Raw genomic sequence first — 12,328 nt, forward strand, 5'->3', positions numbered from 1 at the left:
AACTTATATACTATAATTGAACCTACATGTTAAATTCCATTTTGATATTAAAAATATATTTAAATTTTTCATTGGAATAGTTAAAATAAATCGTGCCGATGAATTGTTAAAATGCTTTATTATTTTATTTCTGAAATTTTAAATTTTATAATATTTCAAGAGTCAGTAACCTAAAGTTTGGCACTTACTTTATTGCTAGTATCAAATACCCTCGTCCAGCCATATGTAGTACTTTTTCTTTGTTTTATAATCTACCTTTATACAGGTTTTTTGCCTCTTCAGGGCTTAACTTTCTTGCATTATTTAGATCATGTAATACAATCATTAATAGGTCAGTGAATGTTTTTCTTTATAAGGAAGCTGTACTCAGAAATAGTTCTGAAAACTGGTTACCCAATAGTTTATAAATATTTGGATCATGTTAGTAGATTTTATAGGTTCTTTAATGCTCATGCCTGTAATCATCTCTACTTCAGAGGGTGAGGCAGGAAGATTGCATAAGGCCAAGAGTTTGAAACCAGCCTGGGCAACATTTTTAAAACAGTTTAGCCAGGCATGGTGGCGCATGCCTATAGTCTCAGCTGCTCAGAAGGCTGAGATGGGAGGATCATTTGAGCCCAAAAATTTGAGGTTGTGGTGAGCAATGATTGCAGCACTGCATTCCAGCCAGGGTAACACAGAGAGACCCTGTCTCTAAAAATAAAAATAAAAACAAACCATCTGAAAGAAGATAAGTATAGTGTCATTGAAAGAGCAATGTTTTGGGGGTCATAGGACTGATTTCTATTTCTGGGTCTGTCTAGCTAGTTGGTCTTAGGTAAGTCAGCCTTATGAAATTATTTGCTCAACTCTCAAATTGATTAATATCTATTCAGTCTTGATAGGAATATTATTAGGCTAACACGTCAAAGACCATTTAGAAATACATTAATTATAAAGGACTAAACTGTTTTAATAGCAGACATACCTTTATATATCTTTTGATAGTTTTCATATCATCTTCACTTAGCTCATTAGTATTTTACAAATTACTTCAAACCTAGTTTGTACAGCTATTATTTCTTCTTTTTACGAATAAGGCAGTAGAGTAGTCTCAAAGAATATAGTGACTTGACCAGTGAAACAGCTGTTAAGCCACAGAACTAAGAGTAAAACCATCTGTATTGATTCCTAGGTGTGAGCATCCTTTTCTTACCTTGTGTTGATGAAAACTATTTTCTGAGTTAATTGATATTTATCTTTAAATTTCACAGTAGTGTTCACACTTCTGATTTCTATTTGTTTTTACAGATTGCCTAGTGAATCCAATATTTGAGCCTCTTTAAGGCTTAAGAATTAGTAATTGGCAGTACTAAAAAGAAATTTTTTAGGTGGTTACCCCACCCAGCCCAATTGAACAGTGTATTTCAATACTCAATAAATATTTATTAAATAAAATAAGTGGCTTTTGAACATCACTATGTTATGTTAAAATGCCTTTATTGGGAAAGATAAAATAGAGAATTTCAGTGTTTGCCCATTTTCTCCTTTACTAATTATGAATATAATGTATAAAACTCAAAAAGAGGCTGGTTTGTTGGCTTATCAGCACTGACTTTGCAGAAGGGATAATAAAATCTTGAAGAAGGGCTAAAGTGGATCAAATGGTAAAGTTACAGACTTGAAAGATGTATAAAATATATGATTCTAGAATATAGTCTCAGAATCTTCAGATCCTTGTAAAAATATTTCCTTTTCTTTGTATATTACAGAGTATTCTTTTAAGATGGTGGTCTTCATGAGAATTGCACATCACAACTACTGTTGGGTATATGTGCCCAGATCCTGCCCTGGGAATTTCTAAATCTGTAGCTGTAGGATTGTGTCAATGCACTTATATGTCTTGTTCTAGAGAGGGTTCTGGTATGTACTGTGATTGGAAGACGTTCCTGCAAGACAGTGTTTCATGAAAGCATATTCTGTAGGTCACCTATGTCAAAATCACCTGGGGTGTTAAAGTACAGGTTTCTGTGCCCCATCCTGAAACTTTTGAACCTGAATTTTTGGGCACAGGTCTTGGAAATTTGAATTTTTAGTAACATCTCAGGCTATTCTTTGTTGTACCAAAGTTTGAGAGCCACCACATTAAGAGAGTATGAATCTCAATCTGTAATTGGGCTGTGAACTTAGCTTAGTGTAGGCCACAACCTGAATTTAAAAAGAGAATGAAAGTATCAGAGTATGTCACATGTAATAAGGATAAACGTAGGTTGTATTTATTTGTATGTGTATGTGTTCTGGGTCACAATACATTGTATATTTCTTACTGATTTGCAGGCAGAACAAAGGGGAAAATTTTGCTTTAAGAAGTTGTAAGGCGATAAATTATATAGTAGTATCAAAACGTTACATCTTTTATTCTGAATATTCCCACATACCATTATGATCTCAGATGGGGATAAAACAGTAAAGGAGAAGAAAACATCAAATTGTAAAGCCACAGACACATTTAAAATTAAATTTTTAACTGTAACTGTAGTAATACTAAATCAATAATTAAATCTGAGGTTAATAAGACTGTTATCCAAGGTAGCATATGGTTATTGGCTGTTTATACTAAAGATAGAATTTTGACCACCAGTAATGGATATTCTCTCACATGTCTTCTTTATCATATATTCTCTATTTTTGTTGACTGAATTGAACATTTTGTTATCTTTAAAATTGTGTTATTGTAAGAATAGCAAGCGTAAATGTACACATTTGACAGAGAAAAGATGCCAATCATAATGGGCTAAATGACTTTTTTCTTAATTTTAGGAATTATATAGTCAGTGGCAGAAAAGTGGCCAATTTTTTCTGGAATCAATAGCACACAATATAACTTGGGATCCCACAGGTAAGAAAATAAGCAGGATTAACTAAAATGAAATATCATTTGCCTAGTTGTTCTTATTTTTATTACTCTCATGTATTTTACTTCTGCTGTGTGTAAGATTGTGGGGAATACCAAAGAGGTAAAATGGATTACCCTTTTAGAGTTTATACTGAAACGAAGACAGATATGCACTGTAAGAAATGAGAGAATGTTCTAAGTGCCATAATAGGATACCCATTGTTTTTGGAAAGAGATATTTCTCTGGAGAATTAAGGTTTTATTGAAAAGGAGTCTTTGGACCTGAGAGTAAACAGACTTTAGCAATGAAGTTTGAGTAGATGGAACAGGAAAAAAGTGAAGTTTAAGAAAATATATGCCGGGCGTGGTGGCTCACCACTTTCCCAGCACTTTGGGAGGCTGAGGTGGGCAGATCACCTGAGGTCGGGAGTTCGAGACCAGCCTGACCAACATGGAGAAACCCCATCTCTACTAAAAATACAAAAAATTAGCCAGGCATAGTGGCGCATGCCTGTAATCCCAGCTACTTGGGAGGCTGAGGTTGGAGAATTGTTTGAACCCGGTAGGTGGAAGTTGCAATGAGCTGAGATCATGCTATTGCACTCCAGCCTTGGCAACAAGAGTGAAAATCCATCTCAAAAAAAAAATAAAATAAAATAAAATATAATGAATATTTGTATCAATTATCTATTTCTGCATTAGAAAAGCATCCTCCAAAATGATGGATGGCTTAAAACATCCATCATTTTGTTGCTTATGATTCTATTGGTCAGGAAGGCTCTGTGGGAATGGCTTGTCTATTGTTCCATGTGGTAGTGACTGAAGCAGTTTATCTGCAGCTAAAAGATCCAAGAAAGACTTTGTTCACATATCTGGGCCTTGCTGCTTACTATCTACTGCAGTGCCTTTGTTCTCCTCCACATGGCCTCTTCTATGGCTCTCTCTAGCAGGGCAGCCTGGATTTTACATGGTGGCTGCATTCTGAGAGTGAAAGTGGAAGCCACAAGGAAGTCCCAGAATGTTATTCCTGCCACATTATATGGTCACAAGTCCAGCTAATATTAAGGGATGGGAGACATAGATTCCACCTCTTGATGAAAGATATGGCAAAGTCATATTACATGGGGGCATCAACATAGGGAGACATAATTTATTGGGAGCCATTTTTACCATTCTACAAAAGTGACCGAAGGCACAGAGAAAGAAAGCATAAGATACATTATAATAAGGATTAGTACTTCACTGGGCTGAGTCTCAGTGGTGGTAAGGAGATAAGACCTTACCGTGTTATAGGAGACCTTTAAAGTCATTCTAAAAAATTTGAATTTAATTATTTATGGTTGTCTAAAAACTATAGATTTTCAAAAGAGGCTAGTAATGTAAGATTTATGGTTTTGCGAGATTGGTCTGCCAGCAGTGAGTTAGAAGGGTCAGTGGCAAATGGAACAGGAGAAGGAGTGACCTTTGGAGAGGTTGTAGTCTCATTAGTCTGGATGAGAAATAAGAACTTATTTCAATGCCTTTTCCATAGTAGGTGCTGAATTAATATTAAATGAATTAATGAATAGTGAAAGGTATACATGGATGTGAAATGTGTTTAGGCAGTAGAATTGACATTACTTGACAACTGGATTTGAAATACTTTGAGCGTATCTATGACCACACAAAGAGTAATATGTAGGAGTTAGAGGTAGTGGAACATAAGGTGTTAATTGGATATGTGGACCTTGAGAAGCTTGTATATCATAAAGCAATGTATAGACATTTGAATCTAGAACATAGAAAGTTATCTTTAGGGCTGGGCACGGTGGCTTACACCTGTAATATCAGCACTTTAGGAGGCTGAGTGGGGAGAATTGCTTGAGCCCAGGAGTTTGAGACCAGCCTGGGCAATATAGGGAGACTCCATCTCTACAAAAAAATTTTTGGCAAGTTAGTCAGGCTTGGTGGCCAGCACCTGAGGTCTCAGCTACTCAGGAGGCTGAGGTGGGAGGCTTGTTTGAGCCCAGGAGGTTGAGGCTGCAGTGAGCTGTGGTCGTGCTACTGCATTCCAGCCTGGGTGACAGCAAGACCTTGTCTCAGAAAAAAAAAAAAAAAAAAAGGAAAAAAAGTTATCTTTGGAACATAGAAATAGAAGTCATCAGAGAGAGAAAAATATTTTTAGATGGTGTTGGTAAACTGATTAATGCCTTTCTTTTGTGTCCAAATTTACTATTGTATCTTGCCTAAATCATAAGATTTTCTGTTTTAGACTTTTTATGCTTTTTTCCTGCTTTAATATCCGTAATATCCTGCTTTAATATCCATAATTTAATATCTGTAATATCTAATTCTTAGAGTTTGAAATCAGTATACCATATTGTATCTTACCTACTTTTGTTCCATTCCATACCTGGGATTAATTTTGTATTCTGTATTAAATTCTTAATCTTTTATGGGATATCTTAATTTATCTTCAGTTTATATTAAGCAAAATAAAACTTGTATTTGTTGGTAAGTTCAAAAGTGGAATAATCAACATATTTAAATGGAATGTTTCATTACTTCTTGTGCTTTTTTTCTTCCCCTGTCTGTGAAACCTTCTGTCTAGTTGCTCTACTATTTATTGAGCTTCTGCTTAGTACCTGGCCTGTGCTAGAGACTTTGTGCATATTATAGCTAATCCTTACAACAACTGTATTTAAACCTCAAATTTTGTAGATGAGAAAAATGGAAACTCAGAAATTGCCCAACTAGATCAAATTCACATGGCTAATTAAGCATCTTACCTGGGATTTAGACACAGGGATTTCTAATCTAAAGTCTATGCCAGAGATCCACTTTTCCTTTTGAAACAAGAAAACGAGGGCCAAGCATGCTGGCCTGGCCCATGCTTGTAATCCCAGCAGTTTGGGAGGCTGAGGTGTGAGGGTTGTTTGAGCCCAGGAGTTTGAGACCAGCCTGGGCAACATAGTGAGACCCTGTCTCAGCAAAAAATTTTAAAAATAGTGATTATTCTAGAAATAAACAAATCTATAGTCTTTAATTGCCAAGGTGAATGCCATCTTTATTGTCAGTTTTTTTGCCAAAATTGCTTGTCTTTTGTGTGGATGATAGCACGACCTTCTACTTAATTCCCAAGTCATAAAGTTGGGACTCTGTCCTTTAAACCTCTTGGTTTTTCCCTGTATTTATTTGGTGTCAAACCTTGGCAATTCTTTTTTTCATTTTTTTCTTGACACAAGGTCTTGCTCTATTGCCCAGGCTGGACTGCAGTGCCACAATCATAGCTCACTGCAGCCTTGACCTCCCAGGCTTGGGTGATCCTTTCACCTCAGCTTCCCTAGTGTCTGGTACTACAAACACATGTCTAACTAATTTTTGTAATTTTTTTTTTGTAGAGACAGGGTTTCACTGTGTTGCCCAGGCAGGTCTTGAACTCCTGGGCTCAAGCAGTCCTCCCACCTTGGCCTCCCAAAGTGGTGGGATTACAGGTGTGAGCCACTGCACCCAGCCTTGACAATACTTTTTGAAATGGCTTTCAGATGCTTGCTTTTTAAATATTTGGTTGAGATCCTTATGATTTACCATCTGAATTTTTTATTATTTATTTATTTATTTTTTTTAGGCAGAGTTTCACTCTTCTTGCTCAGGCTGGATTGCAATGGCGTGATCTCAGTTCACTGCAACCTCTGCCTCCCAGGTTCAAGCGATTCTCCTGCCTCAGTCTCCTGAGTAGCTGGGTTTATAGGCATGCTCCACCACACCCAGCTAATTTTGTATTTTTAGTAGAGATGGGGTTTCTCCACGTTGGTCAGGTTAATCTTGGACTCCCGACCTCGGGTGATCCACCCGCCTTGGCCTCCCAAAGGGCTGGGATTACAGGTGTGAGCCACCATGCCTGGTCTACCATCTGAATTTTTATAGTTAATTAACCAGGTTTAATAGTTTAATAGTTGGTTAGCCACACATTTATGTTTTCCTTGATGTTGTCTGTCTCTGGAGTTGTTTTCTAAGAAGTATTTTTAACCTTTGTATACTAGAGTCTTTGAAATCTCGATGAAAGTTACAGATTATCTTTCTGGAAAAATGCATATATTGTATGTGTGATTTTTGTATGTTATCTCAGTAGAGGGGGACTCACAGGCCTCACTATCTGTTGACTGCCCCTCCTCCAGTTAAGCCTTCTTGTTCTAAAATACAGATCCAGTTTTGTAACAACTCCCCCACAATCCCCCACTGCCACTTGAAAATCTTTTACTCCCAACTACCTATAACCTTGTCCAAATGCTATGAACTTGAAAAAGTCTTCACAGTCTCACCTTGGCATTTTTTCCATGGTAATTTTTTTTTCTAGCCTTTCCGTGTATGTTATTCCTTAACCTATACCAGGTTAAGAGGCATTCTTAGGAAAATATATGAACTTATATGTCTTCATGCCTTTGTTCATGTTAGGTTTCCTTTCTGAAATGCCTGTCTCTTCTGCTTATTCATCCATTAAGGACCAGGTTGCATTTCATCACTTTTCCTGGCACTTTTACTACAGGTACACATTAATGTCTCCTTCCTGTGGGCTTCCATAAAGCTTTGCACACATTTCTATCATGTATGTAACACTTTTACATGGTATCATATTTCCATGTCTTTCTACTGAAATATGAACTCATGAAAAAGGGCAATGTTTTATTTTTCATTGTATTTCCAATGTCTAGCACAGTGCCTGGGACAAAGAAGATGCTCATTAAATATTTGTTAAAAGAGAGATTATAAGATTTCTTCCTTTCTATCTCAAGCTATTTTAACAAAATTAAAATACAGCCTTCTCCTCTGTTCCTCAAAATATATTTTTTTGATATTTGACTTTTTTAAGAAGTTGTTTTATGTGAAATTCTTGAACATGTAATTTAAGTCACTATTAAATATCTAAATATAAATGATGAATAATTTTTTTTTAGGCAGTCGTCTTTTAACTGGTTCGAGCTATTTGCAACTCTGGTCCAATACGAACTTGGAGAAGCCAACTGAAGATGAAAATTTAAATAAAACAGATCTTAACTTTGGAGATTGGAGATGCATTTGGCATTGCAAGTAAGCAATTAATCAGGGGAGTAAACTGATAAACCTATTGTTCTATGTGGTTTTATTATAAATGTATTTTAGTTGTATAAAACCACACTGACATAAAAAAGTGTTGCTTTTTAGTCTATGGTATGCTTTTTCTTATACATAGATAATTTTCTATTTCCTGTGTTCTACAAATACATTTTTTTAAAATGTCAAATAAAATAGGAAGAAACATAAATGTGTAAGGCCTATATGAAGACCATTAAATACAAACTTGCCAAATTATATAAAAGTTAGATGACTTTCATGCTTTTGAATGGAAGACTTCCTATTGTGAAGAAATCTATATTTCCGACATAATCTATATATTGAACATAATCCTTACCAAAATCTGAGTAGAATTTCTATTGAGCATAATTCTAAGCTCTGCTTAAAAGGACAACTATGGGAAAGTCACATAAATTCTGAAAGAAAAGAAGAATAAAGATATACAGTATAGTAAAATGAATTCTCATGCCACAGATGATCAAGCATTTTGTTATTGATGTAGGAACGGACAGATTAGGATCCAGGATTAGACTCTGAAGTGCAACGATGTGAGGCTCACTGCAATTCTTACTGCCTCCCCGGTTCAAACAGTTCTCCTCCCTCAGCCTCCTGAGGAGCTGGGATTACAGGCACGTGCCACCACACCCAGCTAATTTTTGTATTTTTAGTAGAGACGGGGTTTCACCATGTTGGCCAGTTTGGTCTTGAACTCTTGACTTCAGATGATCTGCCTGCTTCAGCCTCCCAAAGTGTGCTGGCATTACAGTTGTGAGCCACCGTGCCCAGCTGTAAGGTAGTATTTTATAGTAAGGAAAACTAGCTAGCTCTGTAGAGGGGAAATTAAGTTAGAGTCTTTCATACCTGATACCAAAACAAATGTGAGATGGAGGAAAAAATTTCTATAAAATGAAACAAAAATATTAGAGGAAAATACAGGTGAGATTTTATATTTTAGAGCTACATTGTCCAGTATGGTAGCCACTAACTGCATGTTATTATTGAGCACTTGAAATGCAACTAGTCCAAACTGAGATGTGCTGGACTTCAAATATTTAGTATTAAAGTGTAAAATATCTCTAACATTTTAAAAAATATGTTGAAATTAAAATTTTATATATTAGGTTAAATAAAAAATATAATTAATTTTGCCTGTTTCAACTTTTTAAAAAAATGTGGCTGATAGGAAATTTAAAACTACATGTTTGGCTAAGTTTGTCATTTATGTTATATTGCTGTTTGACAAGAAATGCTGCTTTAGAGTTAGGGAAAGACTAAGAATGACTCCCAAACTGGAAATGGATAGGCTAGGAATAATTAATAGTTCTAACCGTATCAATAAAACGTTTCTATAAAGCAAAATGTCCACAAGGAAAGAAACACAAACATGAGGAGAAATATGTGCAGTTTTGGGCAAATGCGTTTTTAAAAGTAGGCCTTAAATTAGTTAGAAAAGAACAGGTATCACAATACTAAGCAACTTTGGGCAATGGAGAGAAAATTTTAAGAAGGTATAGAACATATTAACAGTAAGTGCGATAAAAGGTGTTCTCACTTGAAATCAAGAATGTGAAATTTCAGAAAAAGGATGAATCTTATGTAATAGTGTTTAGAGAAATAAGTACTCTTGTATACTGTCAATAAGGGAGTAGAGTACAGTTGGTATTATTTTTTGAGATGGAGTCTCACTCTGTTGCCCAGGCTGGAATGCAATGGTGCAATCACAGCTCACTGCAAGCTCCACCTCCCGGCTTCATGCCATTCTCCTGCCTCAACCTCCCAAGTAGCTAGGACTATAGGCCCCCACTGCCACGCCTGGCTAATGTTTTCTATTTTTAGTGGAAACAGGGTTTCACTGTTAGCCAGGATGGTCTCGATCTCCTGACCTCATGATCCTCCTGCCTTGGCCTCCCAAAGTGCTGGGATTACAGGTGTGAGCCACTGCACCCACCCTGATATTGTCTTTTTGGAGCACACTTTGGAAGTATGATTCAACAGGCTTAATTTTTTTCATGTCTTTTAAATAAGTTTTCCAGGTTTCATTCATTCATTCAACAAATATTTGTTGAATGGTTCCAGGCAGCTTTAAAGATGCTTAGAATATTGCGATGAACAGATAGGGGTAGATAGAAAATAAACCAGTAGACTGGTATAATAGGATCTTAAGTGAAACTGACTAGATTTATATGAAGTGGTGATAGCATAAATATCACGTACCAAAGTAAGGCAGACGTCCCATATGTAGAATTTACAGAGGAGATTTCAAAGGAGTTGGTTCCATGTATTTTGCAATCCTCGAATAGGTAATGGGTTAACATGTAGAAAGGGAATAGAATTTTGCATAAATAATTCTTTAGAAAGAACTGTAGGCCAGGCATGGTGGCTCACGCCTGTAATCTCAGCACTTTGGGAGGCCAAGGTGGGCGGATCACCTGAGGTTGGCAGTTCAAGACCAGTCTGACCAAGATGGCGAAACCCCATCTCTACTAAAAATACAAAAATTAGCCGGGTGTGGTGGCACATGCCTGTAATCCTAGCTACTTGAGAGGCTGAGGCATGAGAATAGCTTGAACCCGGGTGGCAGAGATTTCAGTAAACCGAGATCACACCACTGCACTCCAGGCTGGGCAATAGAGTGAGACTCTATCTCAATAAAAAAAGAAAAAAAAATAGTATTTTGTCTTAAGGATATCCTTAGGATTAACCAGATGTTCTGAAAATGTGTGTGCAGGCATGTTCACTTCTCTTTTTGTTGTTGTTGCAGCAAAAATTAGAAAACAGCAGTGAAAAATTATTTTAAATCATTGTAAACATATACAATGGAGTATCATAAGCCAATAAAATAATGTAGATCTGTACACCTGGAAAAATATACACATCTTTTGCATCTGTATGCAAAGATGTTCATGACAAATTTTTGTTGTTGTTGTTTGAGACAGAGTTTTGCTCTGTCACCCAGGCTGAGTAGAGTGGTGTGATCTCGGCTCACTGCAACCTCCACCTGCCGGGTTCAAGCAATTCTCCTGCCTCAGCCTCCCAAGTAGTTGGGATTACAGGGGCGTGTCACCACACCTGGCTAATTTTTGGTATTTTTAGTAGAGATGGGGTTTCATCATGTTGGCCAGGCTGGTCTTGAACTCCTGACCTTGTGGTCTGCCCACCTCAGCCTCCCAAAGTACTGGGATTACAGGCGTGAGCCACCGTGCCTGGCCTGTGTCATATTTTTAATGGGTGGTAAATATGACTTCAGTTTCTAGCCCTACTTCTCCCACCTTTTTCTGCAGAAAGTAGAGAGAGCAAAGAAAAGGATTTGGAAGTTTATGTATTAAAATGTTAAGATTGGCTTTGTCTGAGGAAAGGATGTGGCAGTATTGGTGAAAAATATGAAGGATTTCATTTTCTTTTTATCTACCTGTATCAACTTTTCTACAATGTATTATGCTTAAAATCAGGAAAAAAAAAGTTATTTGTATCTGAAATGAAATGTGAGAGAATTCCTCTTTGGATATCTTTACAGATAAATTTAGTATTGACCTATCTAATCATGAATTTGGTCAAAGAAAAGGAAAGTAATGATAGTGGTGGGTGTCTTGAGATCAATATATATGAGTAGCTGTAAGAGAAGGCAATGAAGAGAAATGAACCAAAGTTCCTTTGAGAAGAAAAGGCAAGTATGTACCAAGTATATAGGTGAAGCTGGTAGGCTGAATCCCTAATTGCTGCAAGTCCCGTGTTAACCCACATATAATCTTTAATTAGGTAAGTATTACCCTAAGGCAAATTTATTATATATTATCCCTGAAAATGTATGTTGGCATATAGGGATCCATGGTTCTGGAAACTAGATTTCCAGATTTAAAAAATGAAACCATTCTCTCTCATTCTAAGGGAATGAAAGTTAAGACTTTTTTGTTTTAGACTTTAAAGATTTTGACAAGCCATTCCTTCCATGATTCTATGGATGGATGTTTTTATATTTAAAGTTTGTCTTACTAACTAGTTCATTTTTCAGGTACACAAAGATGTGAGTGTGAAACTTATAAAATTTTCTGTCTTTTGAACCAATTGCTGATGTATAATTTTGAGAATATTGAACTTTTTCTTTTTAGTTTTCATTGCAAATTTTTCCTTATCTGTTTAATTTACAGAACTGCTTCCCAAGTTCATTTAATGAAATTTTCACCAGATGGAGAATTTTTTGCCACTGCTGGGAAGGTAAATTGTGAAAATGCTATTGCCAAATTATGTGTTTATAGTTTACTTTGAAACTTTAAAAACATTAACTGGCTTCATTCTTTTATTTATTTAACTTGAAAATAATAATTTCCATTAACCATTTTTTGTTTGTTTGTTTTGAGATGGAGT

General features: G+C 36.2%; 1 protein-coding gene across 18 annotated transcripts in view; it reads left to right on the forward strand.

The window, feature by feature from the left end:
• Window positions 1–12,328, forward strand: part of DMXL1 (Dmx like 1) — a 174,898-nt gene that overhangs the window by 29,428 nt on the left and 133,142 nt on the right. For all 18 annotated transcript variants that reach the window (XR_012414028.1, XM_073994088.1, XM_005557571.4 and 15 more), the window contains 3 exons: window positions 2,800–2,878; window positions 7,810–7,942; window positions 12,112–12,178. Coding sequence is in view for 17 of the 18 variants with exons in the window: in XM_073994088.1 (XP_073850189.1) it covers window positions 2,800–2,878; window positions 7,810–7,942; window positions 12,112–12,178 (279 nt within the window). In the remaining variant the exon portion in view is untranslated. The remainder of the gene's footprint in view (window positions 1–2,799; window positions 2,879–7,809; window positions 7,943–12,111; window positions 12,179–12,328) is intronic.

Source organism: Macaca fascicularis, chromosome 6 (assembly GCF_037993035.2).
Source record: "Macaca fascicularis isolate 582-1 chromosome 6, T2T-MFA8v1.1".
NCBI lineage: Eukaryota > Metazoa > Chordata > Mammalia > Primates > Cercopithecidae > Macaca > Macaca fascicularis.